The 21,227-nt window shown below is 43.3% G+C and overlaps 1 protein-coding gene across 2 annotated transcripts in view; it reads right to left on the bottom strand.

Moving 5' to 3' along the window:
* Positions 1-17,487: 17,487 nt before the first annotated feature.
* RPA1 (replication protein A1) overlaps positions 17,488-21,227 on the bottom strand; it is a 140,554-nt gene continuing 136,814 nt past the window's right edge. For both annotated transcript variants that reach the window (XM_077480572.1, XM_077480573.1), the window contains one exon: positions 17,488-18,621. In XM_077480572.1, coding sequence (XP_077336698.1) covers positions 18,511-18,621 — 111 coding nt within the window. In that variant the 3' untranslated portion in view covers positions 17,488-18,510. The remainder of the gene's footprint in view (positions 18,622-21,227) is intronic.

Here is a 21,227-nt window from a genome sequence, read left to right as displayed (position 1 = left end):
TCCATGACACAATGTAAAAAGAGCCAAAGGGAAACAAAATCTTTCTGTTAATCTGTGGGGGTGATTTACTAAAACCAGAGTTCAAAATGTGGTGCAGTTCTACATAAAAACCAATAAGCTTTCAGTTTTTTTTTTTTTGTCAAAGCTTAATTGAACAAGCTGAAGTTAGAAGCCGATTGGCTACCATGTACAGCTGCACCAGATTTTGCCCTCTCCAATTTTAGTAAATTAACCCCTGTGTGACAAACAAAAACGGTCAAATATTGCTCACCAGTAAATAAGAACAATACCAATTAATTGGTAGTGGCAATATTTATGCTGCAATATGTGGGTGGCTGTATGCGTTTATCTGCCCAATATACACAGCTGAAAAAAGGAACACTTTTTAATCAGAGTATAGCATCAAGTCAATTAAAGTTTCAGCTGCTTTGGTGGTATTAACAACAGGTGCACTAGATGGGCAACAATGAGATGACCTCCAAAACAGGTGGAGACCGCTGAATTTTTTTTCCCTACTCATCTTTTCTGACTGTTTTTCACAAGTTTTGCATTTGGCTAGGGTCAGTGTCACTACTGGTAGCATGAGGCGAAACCTGGACCCTAAAGAGGTTGCACAGGCCATCCAACTCCTTGAGAATGGCACATCAATACTTGTCATTGCCAAAAGGTTTGCTGTGTCTCCCAGCAGTCTCAAGAGCATGGAGGAGATTCCATGAGACAAGCAGTTACTCTAGGAGAGCTGGACAGGGCCATAGAAGGTCCTTAGCCCATCAGCAGGACCAGTATCTGCTCCTTTGTGCAAGGAGGAACAGAATGAGCACTGCCAGAGCCCTACAAAATGTCTCTGACCAAACAATCAGAAACAAACTTCATGAGGGAGGCCTCTAGTGTGCCATGTGCTCACTGCCCGGCACCGTGGAGCTCGACTGGCATTAGTCATTGAACACCAGAATTGGCAGGTCCACCACTGGCACCCTGTTCTCTTCATAGATGAGAGCACGTTCACCCTGAGCACAAGTGATAGATGTAATAGGGTCTGGAGAAGCCACGGAGAACTTTATGCTGTCAATGATGTTCTGGGGAGGCATACCCATGGAGGGATGCACAGACCTCTACAGGCTAGACAATGGCACCCTGACCGCCATTAGGTATCCGGATAAAATCCTTGGACCAATAGTCAAACCCTACGCTGGTGCAGTGGGTCCTGGGTTCCTCCTGGGAGCATGACAATGTCTGGCCTCATGTAGAGAGAGCATGCAGCATGCTCCTGGAGGATGAAAAAATTGATACCATTGAATGGCCCCCATGCTCGCCTGACCTAAATCCAATAGAACAGCTCTGGGACATTATTCCATCCGATGCCGCCAGGTTGCACCTCAGTCTATTCAAGAGCTCAGTGATGCCCTGGTCCAGATCTTGAAGGAAATACCCCAGGACACCATCCACCCCAACATTGTCAGGCATGCATACAAGCATGTCGGGGGCCATACAAACTACTAAGTACCATTTTGAGTTGTTGTAATGAAATTGCAGAACAATGGAGTAGCCTGCTGCATAATTTTTTCACTTTGATTTTTGGGGTGTCTTTGAATTCAGCCCTCTGTAGGTTGATAATTTTCATTTCATTCAAACGATGTGTTATCATTTTGTTCCTAACACATTACCCAGTCCATATCAGTATAGATATCCAGCACAATATTTTCCCCATTGAGATCTAATGTTTTCAAAGTGTCCCTTTCATTACTTTTTTTTTCTTTTTTTTTTTGAGCAGTGTATTTACTGTCCAGCGCTCTTAACAAATGAGTACAGGACAGAAGAAAACTGAACATGTTTTCAGTTGTTTATACAACCTTCTAGTTGACAGAAAGGGAAATTATAGTTATATATGCGCAGTAAATCTCTTGTACACCTCTGAGCAAATATTAGCTTATTTAAATTAGTTTGGATGCATGTTGACTTCACAGCCATTTGCATTATCCCCTCCCACTCTATAAACATACTTTGAAACATGATTAAAAGAGAACAATTAAAGGAATAAAAGAAGATTGTGTTTAAGAAAACAATTAGAAAACACTGTCATGCTTGCAAAGCTCTGCTATATATTTCTCCCTCTCATTTCTCAACAACTGAATTAAGTTTAAACTTAATCAGTAAGGCAAAGTGCAATAATCTGTAGTAGAAACTGTGTTGCATGTAGGTTAGGTGAACAAAAATCTGATTGGTTGCGTTCCATGGCTTTATTGAGTAGGCCCAGAATAAATTTAATGAGCATAAAGAACCAATTAGAATACAAAAGATAAGTAATTTTATATAATTGTAGTTTCAAAAATTACCAACTTTGTGTTAGGATGCTGACAAAGTGTCAAATTAAAAAAAAAGCACTTAATGGTCACATTCAATTGGACTTGTAATGGTGACAATGTTTTATCACTCATCCAAGTGGCTTCCTCAGTAGAAATGAGTATTGGGCACATACCTTAGCATTTGTACCCGAATAGGCAAATCAGGCATCATTATGAATACATTCTTGTTAAAGACCGCAAGGTCCAGAATATGGTCATATTTTGTCAAATTTTTGCACACTAGTGCAATTTAGATACTATATCCCTGGCTGATGGTATAGATTCTATTGTTCTGATTTAATTGTTTTTTATTGAAAAAGAGATTTAATTTATACATACATAAATAAAACATGATTTTCCAAACATAGAGGAAGTGTACATATCAACAAAGAATACAGAGTTTTACTTCCAAAGATATTACTTAGCGCCAATGGCGTAGCCATACCTGACCCTCTAATTGTCGCTAGCACACCTGTAAGACTATCCCCTCCTCCCCCCCATAACCCTGTTCTTCCAACACACGCTGCTAAATCCAATCAAGCCTATTTGGCTAGCCGATAACGGAGTGGCAAATCCATTCAGGAACAGAAATAAGGAGCTTCCAGTAGGCTCCCAGACCGCGCCAGGCCTGAGACCAATAGGTGCGCCCTAGATCCTATCCTCCGCTATCTCGTCTAGGGGGTAGCCGATGTCTCTCAACCATGGATTCCATAGCAGCTTGAATTTTTTAAGGTTATTTTGTCTAATATACATTGCCTGTTCGCACCAAATTATAGAATTGATGGCATTTATCCATGCTTGCAGTGCTGGAGGGTTATTTGCCTGCCAATTCATCGCAATTAAACGTCTGGCCTGATACAGGCATCTTAATATAGATATTTTTGTTACAGCAGAGATTCCACCCCTTTCCATAATCCCTAATAGACAAGTCCTAGCTTCAGGTTCTAAGGTGATGTTAAAGATCCTATTAATTCTGTGTACAATTTCTATCCAGTACCGGTATAGTTTTGGGCACTTCCATACCATATGAAGCAGATCCCCTGGTGCTCCACATCTAGGGCACTCCCCGTTAGACTTTCTACTTATCCTCCGCATTTTTTTGGGGGTGTAGTATGCCCTATATAGAAAGAGCTTGTGGGACATACGCTGCGATGGGGAGATAGACACCAGGTTCCCTTGTGCTAGGATCTCGTCCCATTGTTCCTGCTCAATTGGTCCCAGGTCTTCCTCCCATCCCCTCCTACTCTTATCCGGTCCCTCTCCATTCAAAACTTTATCCCTGAGTTTTGTATATAGGCTAGAGATCTGGCCCTTTGTTTGTCCTTGCTCGAGGAATCTCTGTAACAGGGGATTCTTTGTCCTCTCAATAATAAGTGTGCCATACTGTGAATGTATCCCATGCCTCACTTGCAAATATATATAAAATGTTTTATTGGAAATGCCGAATTCCTGGCGAAGGTCTTCAAAAGATTTTATAGTGTTCCCCTGATAGAGATGCACCAGTCTTCTAATCCCCCTCCTCTCACACTCCAGGGACCGGGCTATACTATTTAATTCGGCCAGTTCTCCATTGTTCCATAGGGGGGTATACTCGGTTACCCCCCCATAGGCCAAGAGTTGCTTAGCTATCTGCCATACTTTCCTCGCCAAAGCATTGGTGGGGCATTTACAAGCAAATGAGTTAGCCTCCAGGACTTCAGCTAGAGTTCTATGATATGCATTGTTAATCATCAATTTGTGATTTGGGCAGCCACCCTCTTCCAGTCCAGCCCCAGTCAAATGCTGGAGCTGGGCTGATAGAAAGTATGTTCTTAAATGTGGCATCGCTACTCCTCCCTTTTCCACAGGGAGCTGCAGCGTCCGCAGCCGAATCCGAGGCTGTCTCTTTTTCCATATTAATTCTCGAATTAATCCCTCCAGTCTGTTAAACCATTTCTGGTTGATCCAGACTGGGGAGTTGTGGAGGATATATAGGATCTGTGGCTGCCAAATCATTTTTACTAAGTTACAACGCCCCGCCACCGACAGGGGAAGGCGACACCAGCTATTGACCTTCTGCTTCAGTTTGCCAGTAATGGTACCAAATTCTCCTCAACACGGTCTATCTCTCTGGGAATCCAGACACCCAAGTATTTCAGCTTAGGTACCACTTCTAGTCCCTCGACTATAGACGATGTTTGGTCTTCAAACTCCGATAGTGGCATAAGGGCTGATTTACTCCAATTGATGACCAAGCCTGATTGCTGCCCAAATTCATCCATCAGCCGTACTACACTATTCAGAGTGAAGCGCACATCGTCAATAAAAAACAAGACGTCGTCTGCAAACAAAGCCAGCTTCTCCTCCTCCAGTCCGCGCCGGATTTCCCGGATGTCCGAGCGTGATCTCGCCATCACAGCCAGGGGTTCCATAGCTAGCACGAACAGGAGGGGGAGACAACGGGCATCCCTGCCTCGTACCCCTTTCTAGGTAGAACACTTCAGAAAATAGGGTCCCCATTTTAATCTTGGCCCTGGGTCCCCTGTATAGTAGTTTTACCCATTGGATAAATTGGGGGCCAAAGCCAAAACGTTCCAATACGCCCCAGAGGTAGTCCCACTCCAGGCTGTCGAAAGCCTTAGTAGCATCCAAAGCTAATATGGCACCTGGGTTGTCACTATCTCTAGGTATTTGTAAATTTAGAAAAACCCTCCTAATATTAGTATTAGTTGTTCTGCCCGGGATAAACCCGGACTGGTCTGGATGTATTAATTTATGAATACAGCTATTTAACCGAGTTGCTAGGGCCTTGGCTAGAATTTTTATATCTGAGCATAGCAGAGATATCGGCCGGTATGGCGAGACCTCTTGTTGGTCCTTCCCCTCTTTAAGAATTAAGGTGATATTAGCCTCGCGCATTGAAGCGGGGAGTTCCCCCGCCTCTAATGCATAGTTTAGCGTTTCCAGTAGTGCCGGCATCAGCTGTTCGCTGTATCGCTTATAAATTTCCACTGGAAGCCCATCGGGACCAGGAGATTTACAATTGGGCATACTGTTCATTGCGCATTTTAGTTCTTCCAAAGTAAGTGGTAAATCTAGATTCAATTTATCCTGGTCTGAAAGCACGGGAATATCTGTTTGCTGCAAAAAAATTAGTGGCCAGACCCTCCCGACCCTGTGTGGTTGATTTATATAAGGTTCTGTAATAATCACCCAGTACCTTCATAACCTCGGAGGGCCTAAAGACAAGGTCGCCCTTCTGTGTTTTAATTGCCTGTATTCCTGTGGGGGGGCTATTGGTTCGAGTCAATAAAGAGAGAGCTCGACCCACCTTCTCCCCTTCGCCAAAATAATATTGGCGTTGGAAAATACGTTGATTTTCTACCCTTTTTAGAAGTGCCATTTTATATATCTGTTGGTTATCCTCCCAAGTCTGTTGTTTCCCCGGCGATGGATCCTCCACAAACTCTCTCTCAGCCTGAATAACATCATTTCGAATTTTCCCCTCTTGGTCTCGGGATTCCCGTTTTGTTATTGCAATATTCTGTATGAGTGTTCCTCTAAGAAAGGCTTTTAGGGAATCCCAAACCATTCCAGATGCCGCTGTCCCCCTGTTAGTCTGGAGAAATTCCCCCATTTGATCCCCTAAAAGGTTGGATCTATCAATTAGTTCCAGCCAAGCGGGGTTTATTCTCCACTCTCTCAGTGGGACGCACTCTCCCGTGTTCAAAGTTATAACCAAAGGGGAATGGTCTGAGATCCCCCGTACCCCGTATTCTATGTCTACCACCACTCCCACTGCCTCATTGTTCCCCAAGCCCATATCTATTCTTGATAGCGTCTGGTGGGTACTAGAAAAACAGGAATACTGCCTATCCTGGGGGTGTCGCATACGCCAGATGTCTCTTAAACCAACTTCCAGTAGAAGTTCGTGTAATCGACCTGTTCTATTCCCAGTTGGACAAGGGAATCTATCTAGGCGCTTATCTATAGTTTCATTGAAATCACCAGCAATTATCCATGGGACACCCATTTTGCCCAGACTGAACATGAGAAATTTATCCATAACCTCTAGTTTGAAAGGAGGGGGTATATAGATATTTGCTAGAATACATTCTTGCCCAGCCACCTGGCAGTGCAAGAAAACAAATCTCCCCTCCCCATCTATCTGGGACTCTTTACATAAAAAATCCGTGCCCTTCCATACTAACACACTCACGCCGCGGGAGTACGATGAATAAAAGGAGTGGTAGTATGCCTGGAATTTCCGGTCATGGAGCAGAGGGGCCGTAGTTGGGGTTAGATGGGTTTCCTGCAAAAAGAGCAAAACAGGTCCCCTTCCTTCCATCTCCAACATCACAGACCTCCGTTTCTTAGGGTCTCCCAAGCCCCTCACGTTCCACGAGGTTATATTCCACCTACCCATCAACTCCAATAATATTCCTCCTGCCCATCGGCTCCAGTGGTTAATATGCCCATGAAGGGGAGGGGGTAAAGGGGGAGGGAACCGCTTCCTCTCCCCGTCACCTCTCCCCTTCTCAACCTGTCCCTCATCGCCACCCCGTTACTCACAGCGTGTGTTCGAAGACTCCCCTCCCACCCCCCACCCAACCCTGCCCATCAGAGCCACCCTTAGGGGTCTCAATTGTAGCCGGTATAATCATACCCCATTCAGAAGTGTCCGAGCTCACCATCCCCCCACGTGATCTTATCACTCCCCATCAAAATTCTTATAGGGTGGGATCGTAATCCCTCCATAGCACCAATCATGCCCTACAGAAAAAAAAAAAAAAAAAAGAGAAGAAAAAAAAAGAAGAAGCTTGTATGTAAATCCCCCCCCCCAACCCACCCCCCCAAATCCCACTCTCCCAACTCAGCTATAAAACCTCATTACCCCTTCTAGTGTAGAATTATGTGAACTATTTATTCGCCATATGGCATCGCAGTGTTCTATATCCATAATACTATACCCCAACTTTAATCAATTTGTTATATCATTTCATTTTACCCACCTCGCCCAAGCAGCGAGCAGCGACAATTTAACTCCCCGTTCCTTTACCGAGATGGGTTCACAAATAAAATTATTTCCGATAGTATACCTACATAAAATTATATTCTCTCGTACAACCCCCCCTCCAACCCACACACCCCCACCTTCCCACCATGCCTATAACCATATCTTTATACACAATGTGGATCATCCTATAGTGCTCGATTACTCATAGTACGTTAAAAAAAAAAAAAAGGGGGGATATATTCCCTTCCTTTTTCCTCCTCCCCCTCCCTCAAATCCCACCCTCCCGACTCATCCATAACACCTCGTTTACTGCTTCTAATGTGAAGTTATATAGACTGTTAATTCACCTTGTGAAATCGCAGAGCTCTATAATCCATAGTGTTTTACCCCATTCCTAATCAATTTGTTATATCGTTTTGCCCATCTCACCCAAGCAACAAGCTGTAGCATTAAGGCTCCCCAATCCTTCAACGAGATGGGTACATAAGCAAAGTTATTTCCAAGAATACACATACAAAAATGTGCATTCCCCCTTGCACCCTGAAATCGCATAAGATAATGTATGCCCTATTGTATCCAGCCCGACTCCGAGTGTCTGCTTTGGGCTCAACAATTTTTTTTAACTCCCCGCAGGAGGCCGCGAACTGGCTGGAGGAACACAAGGAGGCACTTTAATGATACTTAGAGTCGGCCTGTATTAGTCCTTTCTTTTTTTGTGTTTTTTTTTTTTTTTTGAGGGGGGGAGGTTGTTTTTTCTGGAGAGGTGGGAAGAGGGGGGTTGGGGGGGGGCCCCAACCCCCCTCTCCCCCCCTCAAAAAAAAAAAAAAAAAAAAAAACACAAAAAAAGAAAGGACTAATACAGGCCGACTCTAAGTATCATTAAAGGGCCTCCTTGTGTTCCTCCAGCCAGTTCGCGGCCTCCTGCGGGGAGTTAAAAAAAATTGTTGAGCCCAAAGCAGACACTCGGAGTCGGGCTGGATACAATAGGGCATACATTATCTTATGCGATTTCAGGGTGCGTTTAACAGGAATAAACTCCGCTCTCTGTTTCTGTAAGTCCGGTGAAAAATCTGGATAAAATGACACCCTAGTCTCCTTGTAGAAGATGTCTCCCAATCTCCTGACCCTCCGCATCAAAATCACTCGATCATTATAGTTAACAAATTTCAATATCATTGGCCTGCAGCGTCCCTCTGATAGGTGAGATCTAAGAGGAACTCTGTGGGCTCTTTCGATGCTAGAGGGCGAGGAGAAGGAGACATCTCCCAGTAATTCCTTGAACCAATTTTCCAAAAAAATTACGGGGTCAGGACCCTCGCTTCCCTCTGGCAAGCCAATTAGTCGCACGTTATTCCTGCGGTTCTTGTTGTCCATGTCATCAATTTTGGATGCCTGTGCGACAATTTGTTTCTGAAGTGTAGCTATTTTTTCCTGCAGGGGGGATAATTTGTCTTCCACCGTGCTTAATCTTCCCTCTAGGGCGTCTATTCTATCGATGGTGTTGCTTAATAGTTGACTCATAGCGTGCAGTTCATTTTGAATATTTCTCAGTTGGCTGTCCAGCTCAGAAATAGAATTCTTACAATCATTAACCGCCAGCAGTATCTCTCGTAAAGTCGGTTCCCCACCCCCCCGGGTTTTTGGGCCGTCCTGCTGTCCTCCTGGGATAGCTCGCCTACCCCGCCTCCCGGCAGTGGGGTACCAGGATCCAGTGAAGGGCGACCTGCACTCCTTCTGTCACCCACTGACCCCTGCATTTTAGATTGACCTGGTGGATGGTGTTGGACTTTCCTACCTGGGGAGGTTACATGTGCAAAGCGCTCAAGTTTCAAAGCCGCAGAGGCTTGATTTAGTTTTTCTTTGGCAGCACGCGTTTTTTGATTCCCCTCTCCATGGGATATATCTTCTACTGCTCTTTTGCTAAGCATGGTAAAGTCCACGTGGAGGAGTCACTAAACCAGCGGAAGGTAGTAATATAGCAGTTTGTATCGCTAAATCAATTCTCCCAGCAAAAGGCCCAATTTTTTAACAAGAGAACCTTGAGGGGGGCCAGCCAATTCACCAAGCGCGCGGCACCTGAATCCCACGTTAATTATGTTTGTGGGGTGAGCACGCTTCGGCCAGCGATTATCAGAAGTGAAGCAGATAGGGAGAAGCAAACATTCCAAGCAATCAGAAGTAACCAAGTCTCTACTACACAGGTTCTAACTTCCGTCCTGCTAGATTATATAGCGATTCTCACCACTCTGCAACCAGGGTTCTTTCATCAATGGGGCTGGCAGATGTCACCGGGAGGTTTGCTCGTCCCAGGCAGTCGTAGGGCTCTCTCCGCGTGTCCTCGTGCGGCGTTTTAAGCGTTCGTCTATCCTCGGATCTCCGACCGGGCTCCCGCGGTAGCGAAACCTACCACGGAGTCCTCCTCGGGTTCTTTCGGCGATCTCCGTCAGTGCTGGGCAGCAATCGTGATAGCGCGCGCTCCAGGTCGAACGTTCATTACGGAGCTACGATAGAGGGAGCCAGGGAACAGCAGCTGTATCCACCAGCGGGCTGCGTTCCTCACATCGCAGGGCGGAGGCTAGGAGCTCGGACACACTCACACTCCTACTCACTCACTCACGCCCATCTCCATCCGGCCACACCCCCATTTGCTGCAATTTTTCAGAGGCTGTAGTGTGCTATTCTGATTCTCATAGATTCTATCGTTAACCTGCTTACTAATTCCATTAAACCAGTGGTCATCAACCCTGTCCTCAGGGCCCACGAACAGGCCAGGTTTTATGTATTACATTAGGGAGATGCAGACTAGAATACTGCAATCACTGAGCAGCAAATGATATCACCTGTGATGTATTTCAGTTATCTTGCAAACCTGGCCTGTTAATGGGCCCTGAGGATGGGTTTTTGATGACCACTGCATTTAACCTCAGGCATAATAACAATTTGGGCATCCATTTCCCTCTCTACTGAGCTTTCTACTTCAGGGCACTTTCACACTGGGACTATTTTTAACGGTGTGTTACCGTTGTTTGTGCAGCGATTATCACCTGCTATCGGGGTGCTTTTAACCCCCCCCCCCCCAACAGCCAAAAAAGGGTTAAAAGCACCGGCAAAGAGCCGCTTTGTCAGAGCTGCCCATTGGCACTGTAAGAACAGTGTATACACCGCTCCAACAGCACTTCAAAGATGCTGCTTGCAGGACTTTGAGCGTCCAGCCAGCGCACCGCCCCAGTGTGAAAGCCCTCAGGCTTTCACACTGTAGAGAGAGGAGAGGTGCTTTGCAGGTGCTATTTAAATCGCTATAGCACTTCAGTGTGAAAGTAGCCTTAGGGTTTGCATATAAAGGTGTTTCACATACAATATATTGCCAAAAGTATTGGGAGACACACACACACACACGAACGAACATTAATGGCATCCCAGTCTTAGCCCCTGTACACACGGTCAGGCATTCTGCCAACCAAATCCGTCGGATTTTGCCTGTCGGATCTTGTCCGAAACTGTTGCATACACATGGTCGGACTAAGTTGTCGAAAAATCCAATCATTCAGAACGTGATGACGTAATTTCATTACGATGGGACTAGTAGCCAATAGCTTTGATGTAGGAATTTGATCTGAGCATGCGTGGCACTTGGTCCGATCAAAATTCTCTACACATGATCGGAGTATGTCCGATCGAACCAGTTGGTCGGAAAATATTTCCAACATGTTGGAAAATTGGGTCCGACGGAATCAGTCCGATGCATACCACACACAGTCGGATTATCCGACAACACGGTCCGATAGGACACATTCCGACGGATTCTCTGACCGTGTGTACAAGGGCTAAGTCCGCAGAATTCAATATTGAGTTGGCCCACCCTTTGCAGCTATAACAGCTTCAACTCTTCTGGGAAGGCTGTCCACAAGGTTAATGCGTGTGTCTATGGAACCGTTTGACCATTCTTCCAGAAGAACATGTGTGAGGTCAGGCAATGATGTTGAATGAGAAGGCTTGGCTTGCAGTCTCCACTCTAATTCATCCCAGAGGTGTTCTATGGCGGGTTGAGGTCAGGACTCTGCAGGCCAGTCAAGTTTCTCCACCCCAAACTCGCTCATCCATGTCTTTATGGACCTTGCTTTGTGCACTTGTGCGTAGTCATGTTGGAACAGGAAGGGGCCATCCCCAAACTGTTCCCACAAAGTTGGGTGCATGAAATTGTCCAAAACGTCTTGGTATGCTGACACCTTAAGAGTTCCTTTCACTGGAACTAAGGGGCCATGCCTAACCCTGAAAAACAACCCCACACCATAATCCCCCCTTCCACCAAATGATTTGGACCAGTGCACAAATCAATGTTCATAAAGACAGGGATGAGTTTGGGGTGGAGGAACTTTGACTGGCCTGTGCAGAGTCCTGACCTTTACCTGATAGAACACCTTTGCAATGAATTAGAGTGGCCAACCCATTATTGATCCCTACGGACTAAGACTGGGATGCCATTAAAGTTCATGTACGTGTTAAGGCAGGTGTCCCAATACTTTTGGTAATTTTGTGTATATCAAATAGAACACAACAGTCCAAAATTTTTGTAATCTGCAAGTTGGTACAAATTCCTAATGGTAATAGGCAAGCTATTGTTTAAAAACAAATCATGGGAAGCTGGGTAATGCCATGTGGGACATGTAACAATGCTAAAGGCATTCAGTCTTGCACAGTTGTACAGGCGCCTCTGCTGTACTGGAATTGCTCACTCTAACTTCACCGCACCCCACTTCTCAATGTGCATTAGAACCTGCCTCATTTCCTGCATATCCTGTATTGTCAAGTTCAGCGATTTCCAACCTTTTTTTTTTTTTTTGCAGTCAAGGTACACTTTAAAATTGTGCACAATGCCAGAACACCCGTCTGATTTATTCACACCAGGAGGTGCGTCCGAGCTCATGTGCTTATTTGCACATTCCCGCAGGCTGAGTTTTTTTTTTTTTTTTTTAATAGGCTGCTTTAAGCTTGTGAAATGAGCAAAAAAGGTGCTGCCATGATATTTTAAATCATGCCCACCAAAATGCATGTTACCGTAGCATGCATTTTAGTGGGCACAAACATACACACATTTGTTAGTTGTGTGGGGTGCCATTATGAACCTGCGAGCATCTGCAAAAGGCAGCACATTTTGTGCAGTGTGGGAAAACACACAATTCACATATCACTGCACTGCACCTGGTGTGAACAAGTCCTAAAATCTAGTTCATAAGGAAGAGTTTGCGATTGTTAAGTTAGTGATGACAATTACTGGCAGCCCCTCTGTAATAACACGATATACTGTGTAGAGTATTTGTTTAAAAAAATAAATAAAAAATCATGCAGCTAAATACCTAATTTTACATTACCACCCTCCTTCCCCGATCTGAGGACTACCTCGGGAGGGGCTGAGGTTCCCCTGTGATATTAGCCACAAAGTCAGGTGACCGCACAGCGGCAACGTGAAATAAGGTATTTAGTTGCATAATTAAAAAAAAAAAAAAAAAAAAGACAGACACTGCACAGTATAGATCAGCCTTTCTCAACCTTTTCAACACAGAGGAACCCTCGAAATAGTTCTAGAGTCTCAGGGAACCCCCTGCTAAAAATTAGAAATCTACAACTCATGATACATTAGTGTGATGGGCAGTGGGAAGAATGGTCCTTACACTTGTGGTCATTGGGAAGAATTACCTCCTTACAGATAGCTAAAAAGATCAATGGTATCAGTGGGAACTTATCAGAGAGGCAGAAATGGCCCAATGCTGAAGGAACCCCTAGCAACCTCTGGAGGAACCCTAAGGTTCCACGGGACCCTGGTTGAGAATCACTGGTATAGATTGTTATTACAAAAGGGGCTGCCAGCAATTGTCATCACTAATTTTAGATACATGGAATAGCGGCCGGAGGGGAGGTGATGGCTCACAGACTAGCAACTGACAGGAAGGCAGAGAGACTCTGAACACAGCGGGAGGACAAGTTTGTAAACTGACCACGGTATCATGGATCAGCACCCATGATTACTGTGGCCAGTTCACATAGACTAGAGGGACACAGAAACAGGCAGGATCAGCCAGGTATTTTACAGTAGAGAAAGGGACAAATAGCACTGCAAAAGCACTATGCTGTTTACCATGCTTTAAAGGAACAGGTTTTTTTTTTTTTTGGGTTACGATGGATTTAAAAGTGATCTGTAGGTTTTCTAATCCCCTCTCTTAGCACAAAACTTTCAATCCAGCCATGATCTGCTCATCACAACAGGTGTAATGACAGCCCCAGAAAGGCGAGAGCCAGGAGGAGGTGTGGGCTGTGCTCCCCCTCCCAGCTCCTCTCCCTTCTGTCTGTACACAGGAGTTGACACAGAACTCTCATAACAGATTTTACAGGGTTTGATTACCCCTGCCCAACATTTCAGGGGCCAGGACCTGAGCAGTCTAGAGAGGTCAATCCCTATACAGTCCAATTTTAGAGAATTCTGTATTAACTCCTGCCTACAGAGAGAAGGAGAAAGCGCCTCCCATCTGCAATCCAGAAAGCTGTGTGGGCTGTCCAAACTGTTCTTAGCTACCAATAACACCATCAGTTAGTATTACACAGGCTAGCCCACACAGGATTGTGGATTGCCGACAGAAGTAGTGACAGGAGGAGGAGGAGTGGGCTTTCAGATTGTACTGTACAGGGTTTTGTCACTGACACTAAGGCACTTCCCTATCTAGGTCGATTGTCCCTGGCCCACTCGGTTCATTTATTGGATTTCAGTTTTTAATTATGTGGGCGATAGGATGGCCTGTATGCAAATACAGTCTACCTAGGAGCACTCATTTCTCCAGCTGGACACTTACAGATCAAGGCTTTTTTTTATATTTGCATAAAGCAAGTTCAGTACTTGCATCAGAATACATTTTGACCAAAACGTTATTTTTTGATTGGATATGTTTTATAGCAGAACGTTAAAAATCGTTTTTTTTTTTTTTACAAAAACGGTACAAATTTGCATGACCATGCAATTTCCAGTTAAGGTAGCACAGTGCTCTAAATAGCAAAAACTGGACTGGTCATGAAGCAGGTAAAATCTTCTGGCTCCAAGGTGGTTAAAAGAGGCTGCACAATGCCATGCATAGGTGCAGGCTCTACCAAGAAGCTATGATTTTTTATTTTTTTTTCCCTGCAAGGTAAAATCAATAAAACCGATTTTTATTTAAAAACAAACACCTGACTCCAGCCAGTTTATATGCCATCATATCATGTAAACTTTATTGCTGCAGGCTTTGTAAGAAATGTAGTTGCCGAGTTGTATGGGAGGTAGAAATCTTAGTAAAGCAACTCGTCGCTTCCCTTGAGGATTCAGTGCAATAGAAACCTGTGAATACACATCTTTCCAGTCCAAACTCTTCAGGCTTCTGCCACTGCAGCTTTCAGTAAAGTCTTCCGCATTCGACACTTCTGGGAGTGTTAAATGTCTGCATCTCCCACTGCTGGCTGTGGGTTCTCCCTTCAATCCCTTTTTTGGGGGGGGGGGGGGGGGTACTGTACATTGCTTTTAGAAGATGCTGGTGGAGAAAATGCTGTGATCACTAGAACATTAATTCCCAGGAGAGGATAGAACGTTTTGGAGTTAAAGTGGTAGTAAACCTGCCTCCCTTGTACCTACAGGAAAGCCTACAATAAAGCTTACCTATAGGTACAGTAAATATATCCCAAATGTGCAACGTTTAAGAGATATTTACTATAGTAGCAGCTGGTGACGTCACAGACACATGCCCACTGCACTCTAAATGGGCAGCATACCATCCTTTGACAGAACTGTGCTGTGGCCGTTGACCACGGCTCATGCCATTTAAACAGCCAAAGCCCACGAACCTGGATGGAAGACCGGGTGAAGATGGAAGCCCCATCAGTGGTGACCGCACACTTCTGGAGAGCTTAGTTTTAAGGCTTTCATAATGTGCAAGTATGCAATATATACTAGCATATTATGCCATATTCATTTTTTGGAGTTTATTTTTATCACTGCTTTAATTTGGGGACCATGAAGCATGTGTTTGTGTGGGAGCAGATTATCCTTTAGGCATTTTGCCCCAAGTCAGCACTATTCAACTCTGTTCATCAGGCAGCCCGAAAAACACGAGCATGCTACAGAGAGTAGTAACATTACATGGCACTACAGCCTCAGGGCAGCTCATCATCCAGTCATCAGAAGATGAAGAGTAGCTGTGATGCCATGTGATTGTATTGAAGAGGTAACTTAAAAGCCCAACTTCAGGCTCCTCAAGGTCCTCCAGTGTGGTTACTTGCTGACCTTTTCCAAATGCGTTTAAGGTCCGTCACATAACATGCAGGGTCTCCATCCAATTCAGATCTTCCACCATCAATGGGCAGTCATCAATTGCAGAAAGTGAGGTTGATGTGATGACTTCTGCACAACTTTCTCCATCATTGTAGCTATGCTAAACCTGTATTTAGAGTATAACATGATGCAAAATGGGACCCTCACTCTAAAGGCCTGTGCTGAGCGTTTGGGCTTACGGTCAATGACATTAGTTTGAGATCACACAAATTTACCGACAGGTGCATTTGACCTCCTGAGCCAACACAAACAGTGTGGCAGACTAGAACTTAAGGTCAGGCTAAACAGAGTGCATAATCTGCCCCCGTTTAAACCAAAAGCGCTACTGATCCAAATTGGCCCAACCAATCCAGACTAAATTTAACACATAAATGTAATCAATTCTTGTTCCATGCCAGCCCCTCCTATCCATAAATTAAAGCCATTTAATAAATAACCTCCATCCATAAAATGAAACTAATGAATGGCTAAAATTTTTCCAACAGAGCGCAATACTTAAAGGGTAACTCCAGTTTCATGTAATGTCATGTCAGATTTTGGGCATCCCCTGCAAAAAAAAAAAAAAAAAAAAAAAAATGTAATTTTTGGCGAGATATTCCCAAAGGGAAATCGCATCTAAAGGGATACAAGACCTTTCCTCAATAGAGCCCTGCAGGTAAGCAGGGCTCAAAAATTGTTACTGTTTAAAGTTGTTGTAAAGGCAGAAGGTGTTTTGCCTTACTGCATTCTATGGCATTAAGGTATACCTCCTGCATGCAGCTCCTCTTAGATAAATACCTGAGCCTGCTCTCAATCCAGCAATGTACACTAAAGTAGAGGCTCTCTCCCTCCTCTGACTCAGATACATCAGTGGAAGTCATTGGCTCTTGCAGCTGTAAATCATAGCCAGTGAGGAGGGGGTGAGCTCTGCGTCTCTTATGGACACACATTGCAGAGCTTGGAAACAAGCATGCAGGGGAGCCCCCCCAGCAAGCGTCTTTCTGTGGAAGCACCAGCAGGGGACCCGAAAAAGAAGTTTGGGGCTGCTCTTTTTACAATCACTTTAAAGAACATTAGCTATTTTGTATCAGCACAGGCCATCCACATGATGCAGACTCCTAATTTGACCCCATAACAGTCAACCTAGGGCAGGCCTATTCATATCAGTAGCTAGTTTATTTAATACAGGCACAAAAGAGGAAAACAAGTTTTATTTGATATTTTCAACGATATTCTGTACTATAAACGAGACCACGTTGATGTTTTGTAACTGCAAAGCATTTTGCACCTATCATGGCAGAGGATCTTTGAGTGCTACAGATTAAAAGCTTTAAAATGTTGAAGTAGAAGATAAACTGTCAGTCTGTCATATTTTTCAGCACTAGCCTCCATTGAGGTGGACTCCTGGAGTGCCAAACCAGTGATTTGTACTTCTATAGGCAGAGCCTCTCACACTGCTAAGGCCAAGTGAGCTTGCAGAGGGAGGAGAAATGCAGCGAATATAATCAAACCTCACACACTCCAAAATAGCAAACCACTATTGAAGAATCCCGCTAGCAGAATTATGGTTTTTCTAAGCAAATGCCAACTCCTGCTTGGTTTCAGAAGGCTGCGCGCACATGTCAATAAACGCATAAAAAAGGTGCTGCCTCAGCTCTTTAAAAACAGTGGAAGCAGAGAATCATATCTTAGAGAAGCAAATGGTAAAGACTGTAAAATGTCAGCTTTACATGTCTCATTTTGGCAGTACCTTTTAAGAGAAAATGTATTGCTTTCCAGATGAAACTTGTTTATGGAGGAGGGAAAAAAAAAAAAAAAAAAAGTGCAAAAAAACCTAAACTTTATTGAGATCCAGAAATATGGAACATTTTTCTCCTATACAACAGTGCTGATTAATTCCATTACAAAAAAAGGGGGGTGGGGGAGTAAAATAAACAAAGCAACTGAAAACATTGAGAAATGTTGTGAATGTACAAAAAGCAAACTTCTGCAATTACACACTGTCAGAAAAAAAAGGGAGAGTAAGAAAGCACAATATTAATTTAAATGAAAAATAAAGCAAAGCTTTGTAGTTGGCCAGATTTCCCCAGGGGCCAGAGAGTCAATGCTTATCAGAGCTTCTCAGAAGAGACAATTTTGATTAATATCAGGACCATCTGACTCAGTCTATTAAACCCCGAAGGAAAGTCTTCAGATAGAAAAGATAGGTCTTTGATTAATAATTCCTCCATATTGTCATTCCAAGCATTTGCAAACTGTATGGCACATCTCCTCACTGCAAACAGAGGCGCACAGTGACGGAAATAAGCTCTTGGTCTTTACACAGGGAGAGGAAGCCCCCTGATTAGCCACCGGCTTATGGAACTATTCAGAATGTTAGAACATGGTTGTGGGTGGGCATCTGACTTCTCAGCAGCAACCAATTACTTCTGAGAATGCTAATTAAGTCCTGTTTTAATGTAATTAAGCTTTCGGATGAATTAGCAGAAGAGAAGGAAAGCTTAGTTGGGCACATTTGAGTTACAATCAGATAAACATATGTACAATAGATGTAGGGGAAGGTACCAAGGTCATTTAAGTGCTTGGCTACCTCATATCTGCAGTAGTATTAGCCCAGAAAACAATAAAAACCTCAACAGTCCTCTAAAAACAGCCACAGCCATCAGGAAATAAACCACCCCAATCTGCAAGGAGCTTAACCTATTATTGAAAATGTTTTGGCGACAGGACCAACAGGAAGCTTGTGTGTCTTGAAGGGACTTCTTCAGCACTATTTCTACAGTTTTACATTGTACATTTAGGAAGAACGTCTTTTTGATATGACAGATTTCCAAAGGTAGTATATGTCAGACTCCCTGAGCAGCCAATTTCCGGATGTTCATTATAAGGCGCCTCGAGTATTCTTTGTGATCAACTGGTTTTACATCCATAGCTGTGGCTTTGATACGAGATTCATCCTGTAAAAGAAAAAAACAAAAAGAATTAAGAAGTCTCAATATAACATATTTAAACAGGAGTGCAGGCTTTTACTCATCTCCTAAAGGCCTCATGCACAGAGGAGGTTTAAAAAATGTCAGCACTGCTGCCAGGAAAGCAGCGTTAAATATGTGTTATTTGCATTTTTGAACAGCGTTTATGGGCATTTTTTGGCTTTTTTCCCCAGTAAAAACACCCCCTATAATGTAAAAATGCAGCTAAAACTTGTTAGCCTTTATCCACTTTTTTTGGCATTTTTTTTGTTTTTACAGCTCAACAGCCTCTGCTTCTGGATGCACAGGCTGTCTTGTTTTACTGCCCCTAAATGCTTATGTCTTCAAACGCCTCTGAAAGTTTATATGTGCATGGACACATAGGCCAACATGGAGAGGCATTCATAGGCAGTTAAAAAAATAATAAATAAAAATACAAAAACAAAATGGCCGTTATATTTCCCATAACAATACAGGAAACCTAAAATACTAGCTGCTTGGCTAACCAAATCAGTGGCCCAAAACAAGGTTGCTCAGATCTCTGGATGAGCACAACAGCCTAATGGCAGTACATAAAGCACAGTGCCTAAGTGGTGGGTAGCACATTAGCTAGCACTTCCTCCTAGCAATACTAGGGTCATGGATTCAAGTCCCAACCACAGCACTACCTGTCTGGAGTTTTCATGTTCTCCCTGCTTGGATCTCCTCCCATATGCAAAATACATGCTGGTAGGTTAATTTACTCCTGTCCAAATAGGCCCCAGTATGTTTATGTATGAATGTGAGTTAGGGACCTTAGATTGTAAGCTCCTTAAGGGTAGCGACTGACGAGAATTCACAATATGTGTGTAAAATGCTGTGTAAATTGACACCGCTACATATAAGCAACTATATTAAATAATACATAAAAGTAAACTTGTTTTGAGGAGAAACACTGAGTCAGACAAAAAAAAAAAATGTTCTAGTTGGTAAACCTCTGGCTTCAGTGCTCTGATCTGGAATAATTAAGCTTCCTTTCCTACTCCGCATACTTGTTCTGGGTCAATGACTGGGTCTTTACTAAAGTGGAAGTACAGTCACTGTAGATCTGAGGGGAAGATCTGAAATGAGGGGAATCTCTACTGATTTTTATCATTCAATCATGTGCAAACAAAAATGCTATTTTCCTTGCATGTCCCCCTCAGATATACAGTGACTGCACTATGTGCACTTAGAAGTGCACAGTGGATTTGCCTTTAGAAAACAACCCCCAAAGTATCGTAGGCAGCGTGTTAGCATAACAGCTAAGTGACAAGTATGCCCCGCAAACGTCAGGCACTGTATTTCATAGAAAGTGTAGTTTAAAAAGTATTCTACACATGTATCTTGGTACAGATTTCCTTTAAAATAAACCTGTGAAAAGTATTAAAAAAGTACTAGATTAAAAAACAAAAAAAAAAAAAAACGACCTTCTAGGTTTATCATGGTGGGCAAGTTGGTCCGACTAATCAACACCTTGTATTCACTATGCAGCAAGACTGTCACTCTTGCATTATACTCAGTAGCCAGTAGTGCTCACTGAAGAAGCTCTGCCTACTACATCAATTTCAAGCTTCCATAAGGATCAGCCAGGTTTGGTACAAGAATACGTATATTGGTCCAAACTGGACCAACAAAACTATGCAAAAAATGTCATACCCAAACTTCAACACTAATGTGTAAATGAAAACATTTTTTTGAACTGGCTGTGTATGTCCATTGTGAGATCTCCCCTTATTCTGCTTAAGTGAAATATTTCTAGCTGGGACAAAGATGACAAAAAAACCTGACTGGTTCTAATCTTTCACCCCTCTATTTTAGAAATGGAACGCCACTTCAATATTTCTGCCCCACTAACACCAGCATTAAACCATAACAAAAACGCAACTCACATTATATAGCTTTATGCCATTCTCAATGTAAATCTCTAAATAGGTCAAACGTTAATAGGGGAATTATATTTCTGCTGCACTTCAGGATGCCAGATTGCGCTGTTAACGTTACACTCATGCTGCAAATATTCAATAATCAGCTTCACAAAGATTAGAAAATGAATTTGAACCTGTAAAAATTATACATCACATAAAACAAGTAAGAGCCCAGATTGTTCACATTTAATGTGTAGTTGAGAAGCACTTTGTTTTCCAGAGACTTAACAAGAGAGCAGTGGGAGCCGCATAACTAGTAGGCATGTTATAAAATAAAGGCTTTTGTGTCAGCACATGGGAGTTGTAACGGCACAGTTTGGTAGGTATAATTGATGTATAGCTCTGCCCCCTTTATTCTATTACAATGTTTTGTGAAACGCAGTCTTCATTTTGTAATGTAATCCCATCAAGCGCACAATTACCTCACACAAACCTCAAATAATGGTGTGCAGGTAAATTGCGAGTAACGGGCAAGATACTGGAGGTCTCATAAGGGCACAGAGCACACATTATCACATGGAATATCAGAGAATTAGCGAGTTCGGAGCTTCCACACACATAACAGAGCAACAGCTGGTGAAACAAATAGGCACAAAACTACAGTTGTGTCTTAAAAGTCCTCCTGTTGGTTTGGAGATAAAAAAAAAA

Source organism: Lithobates pipiens, unplaced genomic scaffold (genome assembly GCF_037356315.1).
Source record: "Lithobates pipiens isolate NorthernLeopardFrog02 unplaced genomic scaffold, aLitPip1_a1.2 Scaffold_16, whole genome shotgun sequence".
Lineage (NCBI taxonomy): Eukaryota > Metazoa > Chordata > Amphibia > Anura > Ranidae > Lithobates > Lithobates pipiens.
The sequence above is the reverse complement of the archived record's forward strand: the minus strand, read 5'-3'. Positions and strand labels throughout refer to the sequence as shown.